The 27,859-nt window shown below is 43.7% G+C and overlaps 1 protein-coding gene across 2 annotated transcripts; it reads right to left on the bottom strand.

Annotated features, from left to right (window-relative positions):
- Positions 1–672: 672 nt before the first annotated feature.
- On the bottom strand, positions 673–23,605 carry asap3 (ArfGAP with SH3 domain, ankyrin repeat and PH domain 3). Of its 2 annotated transcripts, none has more exons than XM_084569048.1 (26): positions 23,119–23,605; positions 19,579–19,651; positions 16,465–16,610; positions 14,722–14,796; positions 13,927–13,976; positions 13,314–13,437; positions 12,157–12,242; positions 11,742–11,817; positions 10,755–10,841; positions 10,438–10,547; positions 9,646–9,715; positions 9,435–9,522; positions 9,035–9,083; positions 8,077–8,243; positions 7,465–7,598; positions 7,263–7,354; positions 6,991–7,171; positions 5,998–6,083; positions 5,066–5,181; positions 4,921–4,988; positions 4,138–4,245; positions 3,655–3,886; positions 3,291–3,558; positions 2,939–3,167; positions 2,642–2,773; positions 673–2,245 (listed from the first exon to the last, which is right to left on the bottom strand). In XM_084569048.1, exons 1-26 carry the CDS (start codon positions 23,242–23,244, stop codon positions 2,171–2,173), a joined length of 3,048 nt encoding a protein of 1,015 aa, XP_084425174.1. In that variant the 5' UTR covers positions 23,245–23,605; the 3' UTR covers positions 673–2,170. The 2 variants fall into 2 exon arrangements, with proteins under 2 accessions (XP_084425174.1, XP_084425175.1); XM_084569049.1 differs by having other exon boundaries at positions 2,188–2,245; positions 2,646–2,773.
- Between the last annotated feature and the right edge of the window lie 4,254 nt (positions 23,606–27,859).

The raw sequence follows: 27,859 nt of genomic DNA, 5'->3' as shown, positions 1-27,859 counted from the left end.
AGCGAATGGATGTTGAAGAAGTAACATTTGCATTGAGTGTTTTCGCTCACACTGCATTTATCGGTACAAGCGGAGGGGCCGGATGTGAGGAGATGGGTGCAGAACTGAATGGGTCGTGGCACGGTGCGTCATCATCCTGGTTGTCGAGGTGACTGCTTATGTAAGTGAGAGGTTGGAATTTCATCATCCTGGCTCTAGGACAGAGGGTCAGGGCTAAGTGCCATCCGGATGGAGACAGAAAATGAGGCTGGAAGGACAGAGAGCTGCAGGGACAACTGCCAAGAGAGATAGCTGGTAGGGGTTTAGGTTGGTGGAGGCATACAGTGTACTCTATTTTTGCAAGAGCGGAAAAAAATTGATATTTTAAAGTAAAAATTGGACAAAAAAATGCTGATTTGATACTGTAGTTGAAGGTAATTTAAGTTTGAACTGGTGTATTTATAAATTTAACAGTACTCTGCAGTATGGTTGTGGAGAAGGTGCTAATGGTCTGTAAACCCCTTGTCACAATGAGTTAAACACAATGGGTGGAAGTTCCAGGATGTAGGTTTATATGCGCCCACAGCCACACTGAATAATTTAATCAACGTGTTTGTACGGAGCCTAAAAGGTCTTAGTAACCTTTGTTCTGTGTATTCACGCCAGGTACACCTAATAACCAAATCAACAGTATGCAAGACAGGTTGGCATTTATTAAACACATTTAGTGAGTATGTTACAAATGCGCTCACTAAAATGAAACTAATACGCGTTCCCACTTCCTACGGCGGCGGCCCTTGACCCAGTTGCCTCATGATTTCTTTGCTTAATCATCAACGCGGTGACGAGCAAAACAAATCTGTCAGTTTGTAAAACTTGGCCATGATTACAAGGAAGTAAAACTGATGAACCTTTGCTCACTGCTGTCAGTTCAGTGAGCACATATCACTTAAACGACTAAAAAAACAAACAAAAAAAAAACAGAGGACATCCAATTTTCAACAATGAGTAACACTATCTGTATTGATGGTCCTTAAAAAATACATAGCGGGGGTAAAAATAGGTCATATATATACTGTCGATTAATATGTTACAGTCTTAGACAAGTATGTACACGTTGGAATTACTGTGAAATGTGCTAGATTTTGGTTTTTGTTTCTGGTTTAACAAGTGGAGCAGTGACACCTCTCCCACTCCCAGATGTGATTTCTTCCCCAAAGGTGTCTGATTCCTGGAAGCTACCATGTGTGTGTGCATTAAGTGCAAGTGTGCTTGTGAATATCTGGTATGAAACACTTGGTTACAATAAGTAGGTATATATTAAAAAAACAAATTACTGCAGTGAGTGGGGGTGCTGTTACCAGCGAGTCCTCTTTAAGTGCCATTTCCTGGTAGGGCTGAGTCTTTTTTTTTTCCCCCTAACACACCGTCGTTATTCAGGATTCTCCAGAGGCCGATGCATGGAGCCAAATGAAACTGGATCCTCCACTCTCCGTGCAGCCAGAGCGTTATGCCCAGAGTCAAGATGGCTGAGCTTAAGTTTCAGATCTCCCCTTGGAGAACCCAGACGCCCGGCGTTATGCTGGAGACAGACTGGCAGGCGGGTCCCCGGGCAGGCTGCAGCAGACGCAGGGCAGGTTTGAACTTCACATCCAAGTCTCGGTATACCGTGATTTAAAAGACTAGACAGTTTCCGTTCAGAACAAAAAGCGGCTAAATCCCCATTCAGCAGCTGGCTATGTACACATTTACAGTTCTGCAAAGATTCCTTCTGAGTTTAAAGTGCCTTAAAGGGTTTTGCCCTGCGGGTGAGGTTTTGCCTCTATGTACAACCTAGATCAGTATGGACTGCTATACAAATGTGGGATTAATGGTTAGACGGACATTAGAGTCATCTCTACTCCAACAATAAATGCTTTACTTGTACCTTTCACCTTTCAAAGACTCAGGGTTATAGACAACAAATGTCAGGCTTTATGGGGTAGTATAAGCATTCAGTTTCTTTGTTTTTTCCTAGTATGAGTACATTTTAAAAGAGCATAAAGCTCTAAAACAGTAATTTTTTTTCAGGTATCCCTTTGCCGGTATATCCTCAGGAGGAAATGTTCTTCTCTTGAATCCATGAAATGAATACTGTAGATAAATTCCACTTGGTGAGTTGTCAGTTTTTCTGTCGTGAAGCACGTCTCCTTCATTCTGTAAGTTTGTGTACGTAGTTGACGGGAAAGGTCCCGCTCCTGGATGGTTCCCCTTCTATGTGACCAGTCTGTTAGGATAAGCAAAAATACAATGTTCATATACGATGGCACGACTGTGAGAGAAATTACCCTTTTTTTTTTTTTTTTTTTTTTTTTTAAATGTACAACGCCCCAAAACAATCCACGCTGGAACAAAAATGTGCACTACTTTCTGCAAACAATTCTACAAAACAATAAAAGTCCCTGAATGACTGCTGCTGAAAATGCTGACAAATGCCCGGAAACCTCCACTTCCTGCTCACTATTCAGTAAACTATTGCTATACTTGATGATTAAACAAGGGGGTGATTTTGGACACAGTCTATTTGATATATTTTACTTTATGTGATCATGTGAAAAATTCTATTTAAACAGCTTCAATGCAAGGGACTGTTATGAAACCAGGAATCTGTAGTTACACTTACCCACCAGTGGAGGTCATTGGAGGATGTGACCACAATGATTTCATCTTTGAAAAAAGCAAGATGGTCCGAACTGACTGCTCGGCAGTCCACTAAAGCCCTGACACGCTTCTGATGTGGCCTGCTGCCAGAAACCTGGAGGAGGATAGTACACAGGCAGTGAGTCAACAGCAAATGTATACTGACTGTGAAAACTCCACAGCCGTTTCCACAGAAAAAGTACTGCAGCTGAAGACTGAGCTGGACGACTTGAACTACTACGACTGAATAAATTACAAAGAGCTTTCTGGGTGGTCGTACCATAGCGTTCCTGCGGGGTCGTGGTGCGCAGGTCACCGTAGGTGAAGATGAAGGGGCTGGAGCCGGGGCAGGAGCAGGAGCAGGAGCAGGGGCGAGGCCCGCACCGTTGCCAACTAAGCTGCAGTACAGCTCCTCCTGGCTGCCGACGCAGCTCGGAGACAAAACGCTGCACTTTCCCTGGCTGCCTCCTCCGCTGCTGGTGCGACGGTACGACGTGGTCTTCTCTGAACTGGAAAAATGACACGGGATTAACGTGAAATTCTGCTGATTTTACTATTTTTAGATGATTGTTGCATTTAAATTTCCATCTCTAGACATGGCATCAGCTGAATAATCTTTGTTTTTTCCTCACCTGACTGGTACACCGCTTTGAGACGAAGAACTAGGACTGGTACCAGGTTGGCCCTCCCAGCTCTGCCTCTGTGCCTTGAACAGACCTCCTTGTCCATTGGGAGACCTAGGGGGTCTCCCGCTCTGGCCTTGGCTCTCTGTATTGGGTGATGGAGGACTGTGCCTGGCCTGTGTATGGGGGCTGGATGAATGGGAGGCCACGTTAGACGAGCGTCGTGGAAGAGGGTTCACTTCCTTTGCCGTTACTGAAATCTGGGGATCTGAGCGACCTGTGGATGTTGGAAATTATACCAAGCGAATGAATTTGTAACATCTTAAATCTGATCATCTGCACAGCCTTAATGAAAATTACGAAAGCAGCTCACCTCTTTGGATGCATTTTGCTGGAAGCGGCGGCGGCGGCATTGAAGCTCCAGAGGGGGCGCTATTGGCCGGAGGATTTCTATACAGGAACTCTAGATTCTCATAAGTTTGACAAGGCCTGCCACCTTTACCAGCACTGGCACCACTGCTCCCACTCCAGCGAGCAAAGGAAGATCCGCCGCCTCCATTTGGATTCGGAGACATAGGAGACCGTTGTTTGGATAATGGACTCACCTAGGAGAAGGGGGAAATTATCTAAATCTTAGACTTTGACTTTATTGTTCTAACAAGGGGAAACTGCTTGGTCACAAACAGTGTAAGTTTACAAAACCATAAAAGGCATTGAATGACCTAAACGAGTCATCGATAGAGAGGAGAATGGAAATAAAAGCCCCTATTATTTGAGACAGCGAACTTTCCACTAGTTTTTTTTGGCTTGTAGACAAAGTCAATAATGAGACTGGTTAGGTGTGTGTGTTGTTTACCCTCTCATCCAGGTCATCCTCGCTGTCATAGAACTCCTGAGATTGAGTTTCCCACATGAACTCCACATGGATCTGAGAGTTAAATTTCCCACTCTGGGCCAGCTCCAGCTAAAACACACACAAACACACAGATACACTATGAAACATAATTTATTTCCACTTCAATGCTGACTTGATTTGTAAGAATTCATGAAACAAAATACAAATCTTATGTGTGGTTATTTGTGGAAAATGTGGAAGTATGATCCTGAGGTCAGCGCATATATCAGGAAGCCAAGAGTCCAAAGAGAAAACTCACAGCGCAGCTAAAAGCAGCTCTTAGATAAACTGTTGCCTTAGTGTGAGCTAAAATTGCTAGTGCCAATCAGGAAATGGGCTAAGTGTATAACAACTTGTGTAACTTTATTTTCAACTTCCCTACAACGATCCGGTGAAACAAAGTTGTCCACAATCACACAGGATATTACACAAGTCAGGTCTGATTCAGCAGGGCAGATGGCCGGTAAGAAAATAAAACCACTTTATAGATGATCCACTCTGGGAGTTGGTGAGGATAGGATTCCTTGTCCTGGGAGTCAGTTCTCAGTCGTGCTTTGCTGCACAGGGAGTTATTTTAAGGTATTATTTCCAGCTGTGGAAGTTGTGCTGTTTTGTTTCTGGAGCTGTCTCTCTGGTAGGTATTTTAATGTTGCAACTTGATTCCTCAATTGAGCTGACATTGTGTGCTCTTTGGGTATTTGGATTAAAACTTTACAAGCATCAAAAGGGAACGTGTGGTCTCACCAGCTCCACGCATTGTGTGTGCTGCAGCCTCCTGGCAATATCTAGAGCCGTCTCTCCTCCTGAGTTCACTGCAGGAGAAAGAAAAGAGTTAATGCTACTTGTTAACTGCAGTGAGTGAACGGGAGTTAAAAAGAATAAAACAAACCTGTATGAAGGGCTGCTTTTGCCTTGAGCAGCAACTTAAGAGATTCAGGCTTGTGATGCAGGACACTGTAGTGAAGAGCCGTGTTCCCTTCTGTTGTTCTCTTCTCCAGACAGTTGCTGTAAAATGAACATACACTAGACTTAGACTTTATTCGTTCACCAGGGAAATTGCTTGGTCACGGCAGCTCAATTACACATTAACACATAAATAAATAACATAAAAAAACTCTTCTTAAAAGAAAAATGGGTGTAAAAATAAAAATAAAAATAAACAGTTGTAACGTGCAAAAATAAAAATAAAAATAAAAAGGTGTAAAAATAAAAATAAAAATGTGTAAAAATAAAAATGAACAGTTGTAAGGTGCAAAAATAAAAATAAAAATAAACAGGTGTAAGGTGTAAAAATAAAAAATAAATAAATAAATAAATAAAAATAAAAATAAACAGTTGTAAGGTGCAAAAATAAAAATAAAAATGTGTGAGGTGTAAAAATAAAAATAAAAATGAATAGGTGTAAGGTGCAAAAATAAAAATAAAAATGTGTGAGGTGTAAAAATAAAAATAAAAATGAATAGGTGTAAGGTCCAAAAATAAAGATAAAAATAATGAAACTAGGGCTGTCACTAATCCATTAATCCATCATTATGATTAATCTGACTAACAATTTTAACGCAATTAACCCATTTGCAGCACAGAATGACTCTGAACGTGTCAGGGGACACATTTCAGGCAATTTGGTGTCAAACTTTACTAAAAAAGACCAAGCAATGTTGTGTTGTGTTGGTGTAACCACAGTTGCGTGTTTCGTTTATTATGAAAGCGCTATAAAAATACTATGACAAAAAAGTAAACCAAGCAAGCCTACAGAGCAAAAGATCCTAAGCAAGCCTTATAACTTTTCCAAGTAGGAATGAATCATGCAACTCGTCCGACCTGTTCTGACAGAGGAAATCCACCAGCCCCAGAGAGCTTCTTTCTTCCAGACGGACAGCGAGATGAAGAGCTGTCTCTTTGATCCCCTTCAACAGGAAGAAGAGAAGACAAATGAGAACAAATTCTTCACCTTAAAAGGGATATTCATCTCTACAAAATATGTTTTCCTTTACAGTTTGTGCATATTTACAGTCAGTCAATGGCCCGACACGACTCCACCCAATGTCTGAGGCATAGGCCTAAATATATGTGAGTCTTTAGTCTCATGTCAGAGGTTGATTGCGCAACACCTCTTCTGTGTTAAAGAGTGAAAACATTCTCAACGCTTTAGCAGTTTATGTGAAGTGCAAAAGGAGGGGCAGGGGAAAAGACCGAAGTGGCCACGTAATTCAATAAGCCTGTCTCATTTGTCCTCTTGAGACATGAGCTCTGACCTAAAAGCTGAAATAATAAATGAAACTCAACCAACACAAACAAACAAGAAGACTCATACACACGCACAGCGAAGTCAGGCGAATAAAGCTGACTATGGAGTGCAAGACGAGGGGGGTGGGGGGGGGGCATGATTAAAGACATGAAGACGGGGCGTTGAAGAGGTGGGGAAAACAAGATGAGAGGATGAAAAAAAAACATAAGGGAGGGAAAGACTGGATTAGAGGCCAAAAGATGTGGGAGAGTCTGACTACACGCCCACATAAACCATACTGTAACTATCCACACGCCTCTTGCATACAGCATGGTGTGACATTAGGAGGGTTTTATTCTATTTTAAAGCCGCGCTTCTCAAGTGACAGAAACCAGCTAGCTCCACAACAAATGTGCGTGGAGCTTTACACAAACGGTTGGGCGGCCATGTCAGGAAGTAGCTGTCATTCAACCTAAACGCATGACATCTGTGGGACATCTCGTTGGGGTTTAAAGCAAGGATTCACACCCTGACGGGACACTTTTCAAAGAAGAGGAGGGGTGGAAATCCACCCTACTTATATTCACCTGTCCTTCAGGAAGAGTGAGTGGTTTGACCAGGTCGGCTCCCTCAGCGTACAGCTGCAGAAGCGCAGTGAGGTCGCGGCTCCTCACGGCATCATACAGCCGTCCGGGATTTGATTCCTCTCGCCGCAGGACGTACCGACGTTCGGCGTACTTTGCCACGATGTACTCCTTCCTGGCATTCCTGGATGTTAAGGAAAAATTGTGTCAATGAAACTGATAGTTATAAAACTTATGATTTATTAGACTGCAGTTTAAAGAAATCCAATACGCACATGTCACTTTGTGGCAGTGGTTTGACCATGTCATTTGGAAGGCCCGCTTCCATGATGTCATTGAATCTGGTGTTTCCAATACTGACAGCCAACTGGAGAGACAGACAATGCAACCACAGAGATGTGATACAAAGGCAAAATAAACCAAAATAAAATAAAATAAAAATCCACCAGGAGCATGTGCACAGTGTGTGTTAAATACCAGTAGTTCAGATGTACTCAACAGGTCCAGAGTGAGAGACTGGATCCTAGAGTAGTGGACGCCCAGCTCTCTGTGGATGCCAGAGCACTCGATGCAGGTCAAGATGCCAAGATTGGTCGAAAGCCACGTTGGATCTGAAGATACACAAAACAAAAAAAACAGCAACATTCATTCATTTGTTCATTTTCTGCAACCGCTTGTCCTGTGAAGGGTCGCAGGGGGGCTGGAGCCTATCCAAGCTGTCATTGGGCAAGAGGTGGGGTACACCTTGGACAGGTCACCAGTCTATCGCAGGGCTAACACCGAGAGACAGACAACCATTCACACTCACACCTACGGCCATTTTAGAACCACCAATTAACCTAATGAGCATGTCTTTGGACAGTTGGAGGAAGCCTGTACCCAGAGAGAACCCACCCAGACACAAGGAGAACATGCAACTCCACACAGAAAGGCCCCAGTCGGCCTGGATTCTACCCCAGAACCTTCTTGCCGTGAGGCATCAGTGCTAACCACCACGTCACTGTGCCGATAAATACAGGTGGTGGTCAATTATTGTCAGAAATCTCCTGATGTATTTTCACATTTAATCATCAACAGCAATGAACTGACCTGGAGCTCCGCAGTCTGCGCAGGCCTCATTTCCAGGCATGTGTCGAAGCTCAGCGATAATGGCTCGGGACAGTTCCTGGAGCCCGCTGTCCTGGAGGTGAAGCTGATCTCCTCCCAATGCCGTGTTCAGGGCCTCCTCTTTACTATTCTGCAGCACCGACACCCAACTGAAGAGCAGAAACAAACACATTTAAACACCACTGCCCAGCTTTCGCATTCTGCAACGGCTTATTTAGAGAGTGACGGTTGAGTTTGAGCCACTACGGGACAGGAGAAACCTCTTTTCAAGAAAAATGACTTCTTTCTGAAAAGATCAAAAGCTCTAAACCATGTGTTTGGCATGTGTGTTGTTTTTTTGGTAACTTGTCAAGACATCATCACTCTCACTTTCCCAATTTGACTACCCCCTAGATTAAAACCGAAACTTTCATTTATGAAGCTCCGGGACTTTTTCCCCCCATCTCATTTTGTCCCTACACTGACACAGCACATTAGATCAAAGAAGCTGCCTGGAGGCCCACACACAAGGGAAGGGCAGGGGACAACAAACTCCATAAGCAACCCCCATCCGAAAGCCACATAAGAACACACAAAGCTCCCTTGCTTGCTGCCTGTTTCTAGAAAGAAAGGTCCCACCCAGAACCAGCTGGGCCAGGGTGCCTTGAAAGGACAGAGTTTTCTTTCTGCGTCCTAGTTTCTCTTCCTTTTTTTGCACACTCAGCTTTGCTTGTTCTTCCCTGCACACATCAACAAATTATAGTCTTCTAAGATTTAGCGTAAACATGTCCAATTCCCCTCTTTCAGTCCCCAGTCTTTCTATGAAACTGTAGCTTTTTCTAAGTGACCTTTCTTGAGTCCCGGACACAGGTCGCAGCTAAAATATAAGAAGCGTGACATGTAAGAACTTGCACAAGGAATTCAAGTAAATTACACTGCCTACAGTAGCATGGATGCTTACATGACACATTCCTGCTCGTCCTCTGCCATGAAATGATATGTTCGGTTATCTGCAAAGACATAAAAATGGTAGTTAAAAACTGTCTGTGGGCGGTCTTGAATAAATAAATTACCTTGTGACGAAGGTGAAGTGATGAGAGTTTTATAGATAACTAGAGGTTTTATAGATGCACGACTTAAAAGGGATATAAAACAGCATGAAGTACAAAACCGCCCCCCTCTTTTAACCTCACAGTTTATATTAATCACAGGGAATGTCTGGCGTTTACGGCAAAATCAAAACGTGGCGACCGAAGACGCACGCTTTCACACACAGCTGTGCTGCAGATGCCTCTTTGGGGAGTTAAATGATGACATGTCGAGGGGAAAGTTGAAGGGTCAAAAGTTAAGAATGAACGTACGAGTGACCAGGTCAAAGGTCTTCCTGTCCTCCGGGTTTGGTCGCACCTGACAGGTCAGTAGGTTCAACTTGGCTGGAGGTCGATTTATCTGAAGACAAACACGATGGAGAATTATCAATGGACAAATGTGCTTCGATTTGAATATCTGCCACCTGGCGACAGTGCAGCCCCATGTCGTCTTGAGAGCGCAGGGTCAATTAATAGTCCTCACCGTGCTATGGGATATAGTCAGGCAGCCAAATTTGACTCCACACTTCCTCTTCTGCCAGACTTTCCTGATCCTGCAAAACATAATACGGACACTCACATGTGCACTGCATTAAGTGGAACCAGTATTAACGTATACCCTTTCTTTGAGTAATGATAATCGAAACATTCTGCCGGCCCAGTTTATTCCTGTTCACACCGCCTCACTCCCGTTGTCGTCATCTTGATCGAATCGGGTAAAGCGGCTGAGAGCATGCTCTGGTTTGTGTCAGCGGCCCGAGGAAAGTTTACTCTCCTCCCGTCTCCCATTCGCCCTACTGAACCACATCCCCTCTTCTTATAAGTCTCTCTTCCCCTCTCTGAGTGTGTGTACGTGTGTGCGCGCATGACGCAAATGCTGGATCTGCTCACTTAGCCGGTCTGCCAATAAGTTCCAGAGGAGGGGCCCCTGCTTGAATCTTCATCTCACAATAATGAAGACCAGCTGGAGTAGACAACTGTTAGCCCTTATATCTCCCTCAAGTAGTTACTTACGCTTCACGCACCTCTGGTCTTACTGTTGGTAGGCTGCGTTTATCACTTTTAAATATTAACAGGAAGAAATTCAAGCAAACCTCCAAGTTTTACAGTGACAAAAATCTCTCCTGTGAATGTGCTAGGACACATTAAATAGTGATTATTTACGTTACATGTCACCGTTAGCATACATTTTGTTCTAATCATCAGCAGCATGGGAAATACTTATAAGCGCTTGTCTTGACCTTTATATTTAACGCTAACTACTGCTTTTACACACCCGTCGCTCTTCTTGAGCAAGAAGCCAGACTTCTCTGTCCCATACTTCTTGTTTCCCTGTGGTTGGTGGATGCTGTACCCATTGCCAGAGTTCTTCCGATTCAAGTACTCCTGAGAGACAAACAGAGGTTTAAGAGACGCCAGCCAGTTCTGCAGATCATGCAAATTTAAAACGACACAGAAGATCAATAGCGGCAAGATGAAATAATTTGCTCCGCTACAAATCAAAGCCGCTGGAGTTTGCTGTGGCACTGATTTGTTAAAATAATATATGACACACATGCCAAAGTGAGTTAGTCTAGTTATATGTGAGCGTACCTCTTTCCCCTCCACTTGCAGGAGTAATCTGAGAGAATCCCTCAACTGAGTAAGTTGTTTTACCTCCTCGTCCTGATCCTGGCGCACCTACAACACACATCATAAAGATACTCTTACTAAATTACAGCAAAACATGTATCATTCGTTTCTGAATGAACAGCTCTTTTGTGTGTTCCTTCATGTCCGTTAGATCATATACAATAGTTTTTGTTGTTCATTTTGGGTGTGGAAGGGCAACACATGTGAGCTTTGCGAAATGACCTAAACAATGCAGAACAGAGCATCGCACTTGGGTGTGTAGTCTCTGTAGAGGGTTTGCTTTCTGTATTAACGGCCAGAGCGACCGGCCTCACATGGAAAATCAGACAGTTTAACTGAAATATTTTAGTATTTTTTCCTGGGAATCAGAACACAGATTGTATCTGAAATTCCTTCTTGGGGTTGAGGTCTGGCATGTTTTAACGGGTCTGTGTGCACTAAGGAAGGAATGAAATCGGGCGACACTTTCAGTTACACCTTTTGGAAATAGGGGAAAGCGTTTCTGGGAACACACTCCAATAACAGGCTTTGCCTGTGGGTTCAGCTGGGGGGAGGTTACAGAAGGCTGAGGTTTTGGCAGGAACACTGAAAAAAGTTGCTATATGAGAAGGTACTAAGACATGAGAAGGGAGTTCACTCTAAGGGTCTTCCTGTTTTATTTATTTTTGTGACTCAGAAAGAAATGACAAATAAAATGAGTTCAGAAGAACAGTGTGTGGGGGGCGAGTGGCTGGACTGGTGGCATGATAACACCCTTTCAGACGGTATCTGACTGTGTGGATATTCTGTGATAACATCAGCTTAGACAGTTAGGACAACATCTGCCCACACAGACATTTGACGTCTTAATCATGGAAAATATGTCTCTGAAATCATAGCATAGCTGGATTTACATAAACCCATATAATGCAGGTAGACAAGGGAACCCACAGCAGCTGCTATGTTTACCGTGTGAATGGAAGAAGCGAGCTTCTCGATAAAGGGAGCAAGATTCTCTGCGGCCTTCAGCCCATCCTGAAAGAAACTGAGATCAGAAAAGGAAGATAAGATGAGTCAATATGGTACAAACATCCTAGTTGGCACCACCCATAACATCACATGGTGAAGCTGTAAAAACAGCTCTGTCCCCACATATAACTCTTAGTATGAGTAAACAGAGTAAATGATTAACAACGGCAAAAATCGCATGTAAAAGAAAGTGAAAACCAAAGAGACTCAACTATCAAGGCAAATCTTTCAGGTGGAAATCAAACCTTTACACTTTTCAGGCAAAATTAACTTTTTTTTTCCCCTTAGATTCTTATCTCACACCTGGCAGAAAATGGACACGAGACAAACAAAGGTAGTGTTAGGTGAGACTGACCTGAGCTGGGCCTGGAAATATTTAATGAGGCTCTGGAGAAGGTCGGGGCCCTGACGAACCTTCAGCTCCTGGATCTTCAAAAGATACTGGAAGAATAAACGCAGACATTTAGAAACGTCTCAGAAGAAGCAGCTGCGCACAGAAAGGCATGAACGGGTCCACGAAAACATGAAGCCTGAATGAAAATGACGCATGAAGTAGATTTTTGAGTTTAATTTCATTCTATACTCCTTCAATTGCGTGTTTAGTTTTGCTGCTGAATGCTTTCTAGTATGCTTTATGGTGTTTCAAAGGTCATGTGCTCATTTCAGGACTCTCGTCAGTCAATAAACTTTGTAGACTGAAACTGGAAAAAGTCTTCAATCCAAAACCAAAACACACAAATAAGCAGTGCCGACATTTTGTGCACAATGTCCATCCTGTCCTCTGTATTCTAAAAGGCAGGAAAGAAAAAAAGCTTTGAGGGCAAGCTATGGCGATTTAGCTCTGGGTGGAAGAAGTGACTACATTGTCTTAGTTCCATAAAAACCCCAGTCTAAATTCATCCGTCTCTCTTCAGCCGAAACAGCTCAGCAAAGCGTTCTTGTTCCGTGTATATTCATGCGAGTCCCCCTGCGATTTTCCGAGCATTCGTGTGCATGCGGGGGGAAAGAAAGCAAGAGAGACGGATGGTTTGGTGTGGACTGCAACAAGTGGAAATTCCATTTTCCCTGCCGCTCCTATTTGTCTCAACAGCTGCACTCAGTCAGGATTAGACCCTCGGTGGGTTTCTCCTGCTCCGTGTGCGCTAGTATACCCAGCTGAGACCGAACCACCTGTATGTAAAACAACTGCCGGCGCCGTTCTCATGCATCTGCCCCAATCAGCAGCAGGTCATGGATTTCTGCTTTTCAAATTTCCATTTCTTTTATTTGATGACCCAGCTGCACGAGGCTCAACGAATTAAGCTTATGTTTAACTTTCCAAAATGTTTTTTCCATCTTGGAATTACTGGACAGACACAAAAGGGGGATAAACTTGGGATTCCAGTTAACCATGGACGGAATAAGATGGACGGCATCCACAAGTCAGACCACCCGTGTGAACTAAATAGAGCCAAGCTCAGGTATGTGAAAGGTGTCTGGGATTTGGTATTTTGACTGGCACTATTCCCCCACCTCACACATTTGCAGCTGGAAGCTCCTTCTTTCTCTTTCCATGTCCTCCCCTCCATCGGATCCTTCTGTCCTGATCAGCCCCAGCTGCCTGGTCTTCTCCTTCCTCTCCTTCTCCAGCTTCCCTCTGATGGGGGTGGGGGTGGGGAAGAAAGAAAGAGTGAGAGACAAAAGAAAGAAGATTATACTCCTTGATTTACATACTGAATGTCTTTCAGTAACTAATTTCTTCTTCTCATGAGTGAGGATGTTAGATGAAACGCAATAAGGGATAGGTGTGATCTCTTAACAGCATTACAAAACACTTTAAACCACAGTCAGAATGAGATCAAATTATGGCTGTAAAGTGCCTTGGCTTTATTTCACTGTAACGTAATGGAGAATAGCCAAGGGGGAGAACTATTATCCCCTTAACCTACGCCGCTGCGCTAACTTCTGTGGCCGAGCAAATTAGAAGGAAAAAAAAAAAAATGTTAACGTGGGATGTGGGTTTCTTGAAGACATCCCATATGTGAAATGGTTCGGGTTCCTCTCTCGAGGGGGGGAAAAAGGGAGGCTTAAAAAATATGAAGAACACGGTTGCAAACGTGAGCAAAACAAGCGTGCGGTTAATTACATTTTTATGTCGTAATCCTTCCAGCTCTTCTCCATGTGTTTCTTGAGCTCCTGTGGGAAGAAGAGAAGAGAAGAGAAGAGAAGAGAAGAGAAGACGAGTTGCTCATGAATAACATATCCACACAAGTGGTTAATAGCACACAGATGACACTGCATTTCACCCTGCTTTCTTGTGTGGGTAGAGTCAGACAGTTGATGCACAAAGACGCGATTACTCATATTGTACCAACTCTTATGATATCTGGCAGGGCTTCTGAGATATAATGAAGAAATGTTCAGCTGTCGAATCAGCTGTTTAAAAGACAGGGCAGCGACGGCGAGCTTACAGGAGCATTAGCCTGCTATTACTCAATGGGCTGCTGGCATGGGGAATCAAAAGGCCAAATACTGGGTAAGACGGATAAGTTCGGCACGGGAGCGTAGATCGGACTTACGCATTAATCTGCACAAATAACCTCATATTATCCAAAATCTCAGCGGCTCAGCGGTGACTACAACACAGACAGACAGTATTATCGTCTTAAAGGCCAAATCCACCCAAAACAAATGATATTACGTTGTGATATTTTAATCATTTTAAACGTCCTCTTGTAGTCGCCGCCCTTAAACGCGTGGTCCACGATGTGAACCACTGTACCCTGCAAAAGCTGAATTTGTATTTAATTATAAAATAATAATAATAATAATAATAGACAGCTGGGATAGGCTCCAGCAGACCCCCGTGACCCTTAACAGGAATAAGCGGGTATAGAAGATTAATGAATGAATGAATAATAATAATAAAAACCAGACTCACTAATCTGCTGTCTCGGAGTTCTGACTTCAGCACATTTTCCAAAGGAAACGCCATGATGTTGTTGAGGTTTTGCACCTGAAACATGAAAGAGAGCGACAAAATAAGTGAGTAAAACACTATGTGTAACATCACAGATGGCCCTTATCTACCTTCTGATAATCTACACACTGCACACACACAGACAGGGTTTCCTGAACTCCTACTGTATCTGCTGTATTGCATTTCTGGGAACCAGAGTGGGTCACCCAAAAACACAGTGATGCACTCATTTTGTACTGATGAGTCATGAAATGAAAACACCGGACACGAACCATTATAATTTCTGGATGCAAGTGGGAGTATGATGTATGATTTTAATGAAGCGTTCCTAACATCCAAGTCCAAAAACTCAGTTGCGGCTGTAGGGAGAATGAATCACAAACAGCCAGCTTAAACTCTCAACCAGGTTGAGCTTTACAATAACACAATTACCACTTACATTCGCAATATGAGTGCATAACATCATTATATTGGCATGCGGCATGGCTACTTCATGCATTATTCATAACCGCTGCAGGTCATCAGCTGACCATTGTCCAAATTCACAAAGTCTGTTTGTACTGTAAATGTCACTGCAGCCTTTCCATGGTTTCTGGGGAATTACAAGCACTTAACATAAATAATGTCCAACCACTTCCGTGAGCTGACTGCAAAGCTAACCTTGATATATTGACACAGAGGCCTGGAGGCTGGAAGGAGTGTTTTGGACGGCATCCAAAACACTGAGGTAAATAATAGATAGCACAGGGACTGACAGAGGGAAAATACCTGCTGCCAGTGTAAACACGTGTGTAGGTGACACGGATCAATGCACATTGAACATAAGTATGCAATCACATATATTGCTTTAGGAGGGGGTGTGTGCTCTAGCTGATTGTGCAGTGTGCCTCCTTAAACCACCCTGCTTTTCGGCCTTTTGGACTCATTTCCTTTCCATATTTGTCAGGTCCCCACTGTCGACTGCGAGGCCCGGTCTGACACTTGTGGAGGAGTGTGCAAGACGTGAATGTGCGTCTGCGTGTGCTGACTCACACATGGAGGTCTGGGATGAATTATCATCACCATAGAAACTATCAGTGGGAGGGATCCGGACCGCTCCAGCGAGAGAGGACGCAGAGCATGCAGCTGTTGAAAACCCCTTTCCTCCGTGCATCATGTATGCGGGAACATACACTCTGAACACACACATATACTTAAAAGGGAACCACTGTTTTTTTTTACAACCTGGACCTTATTTCTGGCATGAAATATGATCGTTTACTCACCCATATAACTTTTGTGTAATTTGTAGTCCTTTGGGAGATAATTAGATCTGCATATATCCATACAGTGGGAGTGAATGGGGCACCGAAACGCAGCCTCTAAATAAAGCAATATCTGCCGCGAAACACGTTCATTTCACCAATATTCTGTTACGATACGCTAGTGCCATTCCCCGTTGTGCGGCGCTCAGAGATGACATCATCCGGGGTCTGTAGATTGACCTACAGACCCCGGATGATGTCATCTCTGAGCGCCGCACAGTAGTTCTCCTTTAACATCTTATGTGGAGTCTTCCACCTGCTGCAGTATTGAATAAATAAACTAGATTCTGCTGACTTCTTCCTTATTACTTCTCCCTTTCGCTGACTTCTTCCTTATAATATAATCATTTGAGTTAAGTAATGGAACATTTTCTCCCTTTCGCTTTCACTTTTTACTCACCAGGTTTTTGAAGAGGGCCGTGACCTCTCTGGTAAACACAGCCAAGTTGAGAAAGCCTGTGGAGACCTCATTGTTGTCCTGGGTCAGGTGACTGTTCCCCAGGTTCTCCAGCACCTCAGTGTACTGCTCCTTGTTGTCGACATGTGCTGGAAAAACAACACGCGCAGGGTAAGCGGGGGTAAATGCAGACAGCGCACGGTGACTCAGAGTTAAGTTACATGTGCAGAAAGTCTGACATGCCCTGTTGCCTTGGGAATATTTTAACAGGACAAGCATGTGGGATAAATTAGTACCGGTTTACACCCATCCTGAAGCAGGAGACAGGCAAACACATAGAGAGAGAGAGCCATGTTTCTCTTGGGATTATGGGTTCTGATCTCAAAGGTCATGACCTTAGCTGCCTCTCGGTGGGATGAATTTATATGGAAAAGGGACGATGGAAAAAAATTGAGCACCACTTTGGTTTTCACAGCACTACATGAGGTTTTACTCTTCAAAGAAAGGGAATTTTGTGATTTTCAAACATCAAATACAGACATTTAATGTGGTAGTAAGGAAACATATGGAGCGGGCATCAGTAGAAGTGAAACTGTTCCGCTCCTGCTTTCACTTCAAGGCACAGAAATGATAAGGCAACTGCAGTTTGGAGACCGGCTGACACCACTGTTCAAAATGGCTGAAAAGCAAACACTGAACACTTTAGTACGCGAGGGGAACTCTTCACTGAGGATGAAAAGCAGACGCACTGCAGGACGGAGGACACAAAATCCAAGGGAAAGCGGGCTGCTAAGGCTGCGCGGTCATAAAAAAAAAAACATTATAACATGCAAACCGTCGTCAACAGCAAACAGCTGACTCACCGAGTATGATTTTACAGCTGACCTTTAGCTGCCATATTCCACCAGTGCAACTCTGTTCTCTTGCTGCTCTGCCAGAACACACACAGTCTTGCAAGCCACAGCGTCTTGGCAGAAAACTGGTACCCAGCGCTTATGGGAACAGAGAACATCGCACCGTGCGCGTGCTTCTTCTTTCGTGTGTGTTTGTTGTTTTTTTCCCCGCATGTGTGGCACTGTGAAGAAACCATCAGACCAGCGCGGGGGTGGAGTGGGAGTACGACTTTGAGTCAGACTGCTGATCCATGATTAACATCAGGACTGATTAAAGGGTTCAGCAACATAATGAGTGAAAGTTGGGGGGGGGGGCAACATTACTGGAACCAACCCATATGATTCTACTTGGATAAAACAAAAACGGATGGAGCGCTTCTCTGCACATGCTATAGCAGCGCTTACTGTATCTGGTTGCCTAATTCTGGGCAGCTTCCTCGCTGACTCACTTTTACTAAAAACCATGAGTTGATGGCTCGAAACGAGAAGCAGGCTTCCGAGCGAGTTCAAGAAAACAACTTCAGGATATGTTTTGCAGCTCCTTCGTTTCTCCAGAGCATTTTTGAGGTGAACACACACATCTTACGCATGATCACATATGACACATCCATAGCAAGTTGCGATGACGTGGAGCTGCATGACACAGAAACTCAGGAAACAATCACTTTAGAGGATTTTGCGGTCACTGGACCGAGCAGCTTGTTGTTGCCGAAACCGCACATACCATTTACCTTAACCGGACACGTATACATACACCACAAAACCGGAGTGTGTATTTTATATAAACACAATCACCATCATCCCACGCACACCGGGACCCATAACAAGGGGCTTCAATAATAAACACTGCCCACGCAAGAATGATGATGTCATCTGAACCAGGCTTGTACAATGAATTATGCGGAGGCTCCCTTATGGAGAGCTCATTAAGCCATAATAGAGGCTGACCTTTATCTGAAAAAAAAAAACAAGTTAACATATTCTACTTGTATGCGACATCATTCTTCATAGATTTTGGAGTACTGGTGCTCTCAATTTGTAGGAAGTCTAAGTTGCTAGAAGTCATATTAATACTAGGGCCGGGACTCGATTAAAAAAATTAATCTAATTAATTAGAGGCTTTGTAATTAATTAATCGAAATTAATCGCATTTTAATCGCATATAAATATTTGACCTGAGAACAGTGAGAAGTAATTTTTTTCATATGGATTTTTAGTATACCATTGAATAATGACTAAATTTCCCATCCACGGGGCCAACCAAAGCGGTCTCATCAGCTTCTTCTTTCATGTTCACTGTGGTTTGTTGTTGTCTGAAGTAATGAACAGTGTTGCCAACTCCTCAGGAAAGGAAAGTAGCTATTGGCTGTCCTAAAAGTCGCTAGAAGTCGCTAAATGACGTCATCGGCTAATTTGCATAATTTACCTTTTGGATGTAATTGTGATGGACGCTGTATTATTAACGCTCCTCCTTTATCCGGGCTTGGTATTGGCAAAATGACTCTAAAGAGACACTCTGGCACAGTAACTTAAGTTTTTTTTTTTTTTTTTAGTTTTCTTAAGTTTGGTTTAGTTTCTAGCCTACAAGTCACAGGCACAGAAGAACATGAGCATTTTTTGCCATAACTAGAATATTTTTTGTACAAACGGTTTTTACTTGACAAAATTAACAATCTAAATGGATTATTATTTTATTATTTATTTTAGTGTGACAGTGAAGAAACATTTACATCCCGCTCTGTAAACCAGGGCGCGATCAGCGGCAGCTTTGCGCATGCGTCATTCGTTTGCAGTCTGGACGCGGTGGCGTGGTTCTCCCTCTCTGCTCTGACCGCTGCTGCGCGGTGCTACTGTGAGACTGACCGCCTGTGAGTGCTTTGGGACGGGAGAGGGGCTCACGGCAGCACCCGCTGCTTGTTGAGGACACTGGCAATGAACGCTAGTTGGTGCTCCAGTATAATCGGTCCGCCGAAACTCATCCAGTGAGAAACGTTCCGCGGTGCAAAAATAAGTGTGATTAAAATGCGTTAAAAAAAATTAACGCGTTATTTTTGTGTAATTAATTAATCTTAATTAACGCGTTAAAGTCCCGGCCCTAATTAATACACTTAACAATGTAAACAAAATGATTCCAACTCAAGGGCACCTTACTATGCTTGGACAGGTAATACAGTTTGCCATGGTTGAAAGCTTAGCAAAAACCGTACAGTATGTTGACACTTACAGAGTCCAGAAGTGTGTATCGCTTTGATCATCTTCTTCATCTTCTGCAGAGTTGTGTGGTCCATCTCCAGAGACTGCAACGGGACAGAGATAAATATAAGAAATCAGGAAGAAAAGAGGAATGCCTTGAGACCGAGTATTGTAAAATAGCTCCAGTACAACCACACATGATACCACTTTAGGGCAACATACTGCATTATACTCATAATACGGGGGTTACAATATGTAACCAACGCTAGCTTTGCATGCACCTCCAAGCGGGTTTTCCAACTGCTATCAAACCCAAAAGAAGAAGAAGAAGGTAGGCAGCTGTAGGCTGCTTAGTTTGCCGTTAACAAGGATCTTTTAGCTAGGAGAAGTGTTGCCGACACGGTGGCAGTGCGATGTTAAAATGGCTGAACATTTTAAACATTCTGCCTCGGCCTACTCCTGCCTAGAAGACATTGATGTGCAGCTCAAACAGTCGATAAGACTCCAACACACGCCAGCAGACTCCAGACGTGCTGGAACAGTAGCTACATACTACATGCTAATAGCACACAGCATGATATTACGGTCACTCGTCAAGCATAAACGGGTTCTGGGAATGTTTGGGCCTAAACATGAACTCCCCTCTGCTCACCAATCTTTGGACAGGAGCCAGTCTGTTCTAGCTTTGGTTGGGGAGTTAACCAGAAAAGTCAGCTCCAGTGATGCAAGGAAACCAAAATGGCATTGAAATAATAAAGACAAAGTTAGCTTTAGCAGTAAAAAGAAAACTCACACAGGTGCAAACTACTTTTTCAAGAAGTCCAACTGACAGACTGCGTCTAACAATTTTCTCACGGTGTGTGACTAAGGCAAATGGGTGTGTAAGCATTTACCTAGACGACTTGCGCTGTCACGTATATCCCCAAATTATGTCACTGCACTGATTTCAGCTGTCTCCTTCCAGGCTGAATCAACACATACTCACGCGGAGAACAAATTGCAGTAACTCTACGGGAAGAAATGTGACATACGACGCAGACGTGATGCAGACAGACAAAAACTGTAGCTTCATTGTATGTGAACAATCAAGCTTTGCCAAACCAACAAGGTTTGAAGCTACATCCTGTTCATTCTCCTCACACACCCCACCTACATGCCACCAAAAATAACTTTAACGAGTCAATAATCTGGACTTAACAGAGACTCTGCCTTGTTACACTGTGTTGTTTATACACCCCAGTCCTTTCTGGTCAAATCCATCACCTAAGTGTCAGTTCATTAATTAAAAGGAGGTGTGGGCGTTGTCGCACTACACTCTGTGAATGGGAAAGTGATTTAATTGAGACTGGATATGGGAGTCGCCCATTTATGCGGCTGCTTCTGCTGCTGCTGCTGCTGCTGCAGTTTCCTCCGCTTGGTAAGATGGTTGGCAGACAGTGGCCCGACAGCGGGAACAAGCCGGTGCAGGTCAGTGAAACAGGTTGTGTCTGTTGAACTGCTGAATACTGAATTAATCCGAGGCGCAAGGATGCGCACACAGGCAGGCAGACAGAAATAAACCCCATCGGTCGAGACAAACTGTCATAGAACAATGCCATCATACCTTGTGGAGAGGATAAAGAGCTCCACCCATAAGTGTGCTTGAGAAACAACAGTCTCTTTTACAATGCTTTTTGTCCCCGCATGCAGGCTGTCTGCTCTAAGGGCGTGTGTGCAACTCCTGGCTGTAGTGTAATGTTTCACAACTAATCTGTATTTGCCAGACTAACTTGATTATGGCACCCTTTTTACTAGAAACACGTGCACTGTCCCATGTCAACATATTGAACTAAGCATGAAGGATTACCTTAAAAAAAAACATTGCAAAACCCATTCCTTACGTCTGTCTTCCTTCCTTTAACATACCCTCTAATTAGGAGAAATAAGCAACAAGTAGCCAAGTGTGTGAAGGGGTAAAAAGTGCCCCCATCTCTCTGAAAACCGCACAGATGCCCACACAGTACCCTGCCCATTAATCCAGCTAGCCCTTGCAGAGTAGACTAAACATAATAACTGTGTCCATCTATCCATGAGGGGGATTGTTGCACTTACATATGTCTGTGTGCACATGTGTGGGATTCCAGCATGACCCTCCCTAAACAGCAATTCCAGCTATGTATTTTCCAGTGTGTCATGCCGGTAAACAAGGATATAAGCCTAAGATAAATGCATCAGACAGCTGTCTTTATAAAGTATGGATTTTGTATCTAGTTGTTTTTGCCAGGGAAGTCCTTTCATCTCTCTCCGGTCCTCTGTAAAGACCCTTGCTCTAGGATTTAGGTATCAATTGCAGTATTTAGTATACTAGATCAGGATTTCCAGACTAGGATCAGGACAAGGGAATGAATTATTTTCAGTATTGAGCGTTTTCCGCTGAATTATTGCTCTCAAAATGTCAGATCAGAAATCATTTTCAACATGATGTACCGCATCCCAGCAAAATTTTCTACGGTTTCCAATTTGTAACAGAAAATTCCACGGTGAGTGCAAACCGCTGAGACGCTAACCCAAAACAGACATCCATCTGAGCCGCAGCAGAACACTGATCTATAACGTTGTGTCACAAGGAAGACAGACAAGAAAGGATTGACTTGTTGTGCACGCTTGAATTATTTGTTTTATGGCAGAGTTCATGGAAGCCCTCCCTCCGTTTCCTCCTCTGCCTGAGGAGCTTTGTGAGATTTCAAACAAACACAAATGCGCACACACGGCGAGTCCTCAAACAAGCCTTGAGCCAAAGTGCCAGTTCAAACAAAAAAAGGCACAAACTGGCCTTCATTAAGCCTGATTGTAAACACGGACATACATGTGTGCCTGTGCTTACACTCACAGACTCACTGTCACAGGGTCGTACTTCTTGTTGGCAAGTCCGCTGCCCCGTGTGTGTGTGTGTTCTGTTGAGTCCTGTCTCAGTCTGACTCCCATGAGACTGAAGACAAGGCTAAGTAAACTCTCCCTATGCCACATTACCTCATGTAACCTTGACTTTTCTGCTTAATGAGGCAAACTGTGCTGAATCACTATGAATACTAACATTAAGCCCATCCTGAAGATTATACAAGTGCAGCACCCAGTCCTTAGAGGCAGATGCAAACAACTGGGTCACAATGGTGGAAGAAAAAAAACACCTGTAAAGGCACGAACTATGTCAGTCTTAATGTGTTAAAAGCATCTACAGCATGACACCCAAAAATCAGCACACTGCAGGCGTTTATGTGTGTAAAAACAGCACCTGTTTTTGCTCACTGTACTGTACATGTGTTCTGTTGAAGCTTGCATTAGTTGTTACAGCTGTTGGAATGTAAACAGTGTTGCATAGCTCAGTGAAAACGAGTTATAATTCATTGTGAAAGTGATAAAAGAGTCTAAGGAAAACAACAAGCTCATATCCAGGTGAGTGGAAAGCAAAACCCCTCTCCCGTTTTTTTTTTTCCTTCTCTTTTTTGCCACAGCTACATATGCGCAACATGGACAGGTAAACCACAAACAAAGGTGCACCGTCTCGCTGCACCGCTCCACCGGCCCTCCTCACCTCCTCCACGGTTGAAACCGTGTTCCGACAGTCGCTCATTTTCGACTGAAAACTTGACGTCCCCGGCGAAGTTAAATCCTCGTTTGTCAAGACCACAAAGTCCGAAATACTGAGTCGCTCCGGCATGTTTAGAGGAAAACTGGATCCGATAAGTCACTGAGGAGAAAAGTGAGCCAAAGTTTCACGGGCGCATGTAAATCCCATTTGAAAGGGAGTAAGGGGGGAAAAAAGCAGTGGGCAACTCCTTTCCTGGTGTGGAGACGGGCAAGTGGAAAGTGGCCGTATTCCTCGTATTCCTTTAAAAACTGCGTGCTGAAAGTGGACTAAGACGAGACCTGATTCCTGACCGAGTTTAGACTTCACTCAGCGACCGAGTGCGCGAAGAGGTGCACCAACGCGCGCTATTGTGCGCGCAGTTAGGGAGGGAGCAAACTCCATCATCACGTGGGAATGTTTGCGCTTTCTGGCACACTGCAAGGAGAGAGAGAGAGAGAGAGAGAGAGAGAGAGAGAGAAAGAGAAAGAGAAGTGTGTGTGTCTGTGTGTGTGTGTTCTTTCATTAATACTTCTCATTTCTATGCAAACTCCAGAGAGTCTGGAGTGTGGTCGCCATGGATATGGAGAATGCCTCATTCACGGGCTAAACTAAGGGAGAAGAATTTCAATGGATGAACTGAAGAAGGGGATGCCAGTTTTTTGTTTGTTTTGTTTTTTTTTTTGCACAAAATTTAACTTAAATTTCAAATCAGGATGCACCACATGCTCCTCACATGAAGCGAGGATTCTTTGGCTGCCACAAGTTTTATGCACAGCACCCTTCAGTCATTAGTTTGGAGGTGTCATGCCTCATTGGATCTTTTCACCTTCATCCTCTTGGCTGAGGCTCCAGAGCTCCTTCTTCTTTCTTGAAAACGTCTCTCATCAAAAGTGCATTTTTCATTGATTTAGGGCGGGACACTTCAGAGTGGTGGTTAAAAAAAAAAAAAAATCCCTGCAAGAGTTGTGTTTACAACATGAGTCCTCCTGCGTGCTTGGCATTGTGAGGCCTGTCGACTCAAAGAAAAGACGTGTATCAGTGAATCTCGCCTCGGGGTGAGAGGTGATACGGTACACTATGAAGTGCAGATGGGTGATTTCAGGAAGCCGCATCAAACACAGTGGCTCCCTTTACTACAAAACCGCATATTTGCCTACATTAGCTGCATAAAGGGAAACACTGGATTAGCCCCAGCTCAGTGGGAAACGTTGAGGTTATCTTGACCATATTCATCCAAGGAAAAATAGACTCACTTGTGTGGTTCGAGGGTGTTGTCTGTTCAGCTACTACTTATTACTGCCACTCAGTGAGTAGTGCAGAATGGAGGTTATGTTTTAGCGGTGAGGGCTCACAGTGGTGCTGTGTTTTAACGTTCACAAAGATAGACAGGCTGCTTTTGTGCGACAAGTCTCCCCGTTTAGCATGACACACCATGATGCACGGCATTTGATATAACCGCTGCGTCGTGACTGCGCACATACGCAGCCTTTAAACTGAAAACTCAAAGGAGTGGTTTAAACACGTTCCTCTGGAAGCACGGCGAAAAGTCACCGGGAGACCAAACAAATACCTCAGGTGTTTTTCCATACAAGTTAAGGCAGCACACAATTCAAAATGTGGACTCTCCTGAGCAAAAGCTGTAAAACTTCACTTCACCGATTAATCATTGTGGGGGGAAAAAAACATCCACTCTTATAAGGAAGTGAGGGCATGCAACAAACAGGGCCACATAAATGGGTTTGGTGACCCACTTTAGCAGGGCCTCATCTTTCATAGTTTATGTTGCACTCCTGTGTGTATGTGTGCATTAGTGAGGGAAAGAGGAAAAAAACACATATGAATGGATGAAAAAACAGCTTGCATGGATACATAGGTGCCTGTTACACATGTGAGCCTGCATGCTCATTTTGCACACACTCAGTGCAAATTTTTTTCTTCTTGCATGCATGCATGTCTGGGCTGACGTAATGCAGGGGCGTGCTTGCATCCCAACAATACCCTCCTTCAGTTTCTTTGCAGCCCCTAGTAAAGAGGCAGAGCCTTTGTGCGTCTGCCAGCCGTTGAGCCTGGGCCCTATTGTGAAACTGAGCAAACCGGTCTGCTAAGGCAAAACATATAGTGAAGAAGGCAATGTCTAAGAAGAGGGCGGCGAATAAGAAGAAACTGTGAATCAACAGCTTCCTTTTAATTATGACGAACGCAGTAATGTGGGGAAGATGCACAACACAAGGAAGAACACAAAGGTGGGATGACAGAGAAAAGGAGAAACTGTGCGCACAATATGAATCACTTCACCGTTTTCCTTCATTGTCTCCACCCTTTTCCTTCCTAAACGCTGCATACTATTCATTGCAATTTCCCTTATCAACTTTCTCTTGCCACTTATTTTCACTCCTTCATTCCACTACCCACAAGGCTTTTCTTTTCCTTCTTCCCCTCACACAGCTTCTTTAGAGCCTTCTCATAGCTTTTGGAGCGGCGAATATTTGGCTGGGAGGAAGAGATGTTCGCCGAATACAGCTTCTCTCTTTCTCTGACGCACACGCGGCGAAGAGGTCATAGCAACATCTTCCAGTAAAGATTACGGCTGCCAGGATTTCCTTTATGCTTCCCAGCAGCCCAGAGGAGCAGCAAGCAGGGTTCTCCAGCACCCAACCCCCCTTCCCCCCCAAAAAAATCTCCTTCTCCCTCATCTCTCTGCTTGTTGACTCAGCTCCACTAGTCCTGCTATCAATTTACTACCCCTGTCAGGACAGGGGGCCCAGGCTTACCGTAAAATACCCCCTCTTCTGGTCGACACGGATGACTGATAATAGCAGGATCGGGGAGGAAAAGAAGGGGGGTTCATATAATGTCGAACAGAGAACTTGAGTTTCCCAACGGAGCCAGCGTTTGAGGTGTATTGAACAGGGCAGGGCCTCTGCTGAAAACAATCATTCTCAAGAACCTGCGCAGCTGCAATAAGAAACAACTCAGAGGTTTAAAAATAGCTCTGACATTAAGTAACAGCTTCTTCTTTTTTGGAATAATACGACAGCACTCCTGTGGCATGCATGTCCTCAGTGGCATGGCTTTTCTGCGTGCCATACCTGCCCACCAACCCTTTACCTCTCCCAGTATAGTTGGCACAGCGACGAAATGTTTTTCAAAAGGGAGCAGGTAATCAAACTTGTTTGTGATGCTCACAGATCTTGCTCCACGTATGATTCACGGTGTCACTTAGTCATTCAAGTTTTTTATTTTTATTTTTTTAAATTCTGCAAACAATTACATTCGGATTAATTTAACACCTGTTAAGTATTTGACTAAGCCTACTTTTTCCCCTTAATTTCACAAACCATGAGAACACAACATGTTTAGTCATCTGTTGTGTCAGTAAGCCCAAGCCCATGCCCTCACAGTCACTAAATTGCTCCCAGCCTTAATGAAAATAATAGGACCAGTAAGCGACCTGCAGCCCTAGACAATGCCATGCAATGTTTCAGGATCGGGCTCTGTCGTTGCAGCGAGGTAGGTGTGCTGCAACAGAAGCGTTAGCGGCCTGCTCTTTAGTTAGCTAATAAACCACACGCGAAGTCTGACATTTCAGTTTATGAGCTCTTTTTGAACACATGGGCTGTTGTGCACAATATCTGTTAATAGGCACCTGATTTTTGCTCAGAAGCAGACCGACACCAGGGTTTTCTGAGAAATGCCGTCGTTAAACGTGCACGCATGCAGAGACGAGGTTGTTTTTTTTTTTTCTCAAATGCATGACCTCTAAAAATCTCTAGGAGTAATAAACAAGAGTGGAGCAAGCTTATTGAGCAAACAGATTATTGGGAGGAGATCTGAGATTACGTAAGAAACGTAATGTGGCATGTAAGGTTAAGCAATAATGTCCAAAACTCCCCATGTTTTCTACATTTTTCTATTTGTAATAAATTTCCTTGCAAACGTCTCCCCCTCACAAGAATGCACCGACAACGTTCCACCATGACCCCGCTGAACTTTGACCTCCTGTGTGCCGGCTCCCTTTTGTGAGCTGGTTTCCAAAGCAACCAGCCCGTAAAGAATGATGGCTGTTTTTTGTCTACCTGTCTGAATCTGTTTATAGCTCATTCATTGTCATTGTCGCTCTCCCTGTCGACTTATTGTCTCTCCTCGGGGAATGTCACTTTTTATTATGTCAGCGAGTATACCGTTGCTTTGTTTAGGCAGAAAATCCCCCACACTTTGATTTGAGCTTTCAGACTCGCTTCTGTAGGAGGTTGAAGAAGCGATCATACTTCTGATTTTAGAGCTAGGGTCAGATCACGTAGAGGAACGTACTTCAGGGGATGGGAGATTTATTCACGTGAACCCTTTTCAAACAGTTTTGTTGACACGACAAGAGATTAAATGCAACTGTATTCCAAGTGTAAACCATGGCTTCAGTATTTATTTAACAACTTCAAACAGACCACACAATATTACAAAAATATTAAGTGCTGCAGGTCATACAAAAACGGTCACAAATTCGGAAAAAAACAGGTATAAATACAAAAACAAATTATGTACAAATACCAAAAAAATAATGCTCATTGAAAAAAAAAAAAAATACCCTACAATTTCTGAATTCATATTCTCTAATCTACATTGTAAAAACCGCACACGCAAACGCACCATTCCCCAGGCTGTCAAATACACACGCACACATTTTTCAAGTTTTGTTAGGACAGGACAC

Source organism: Chelon labrosus, assembly GCF_963514085.1.
Source record: "Chelon labrosus genome assembly, chromosome: 20".
In the NCBI taxonomy this organism is placed as follows: domain Eukaryota; kingdom Metazoa; phylum Chordata; class Actinopteri; order Mugiliformes; family Mugilidae; genus Chelon; species Chelon labrosus.
The sequence above is the reverse complement of the archived record's forward strand: the minus strand, read 5'-3'. Positions and strand labels throughout refer to the sequence as shown.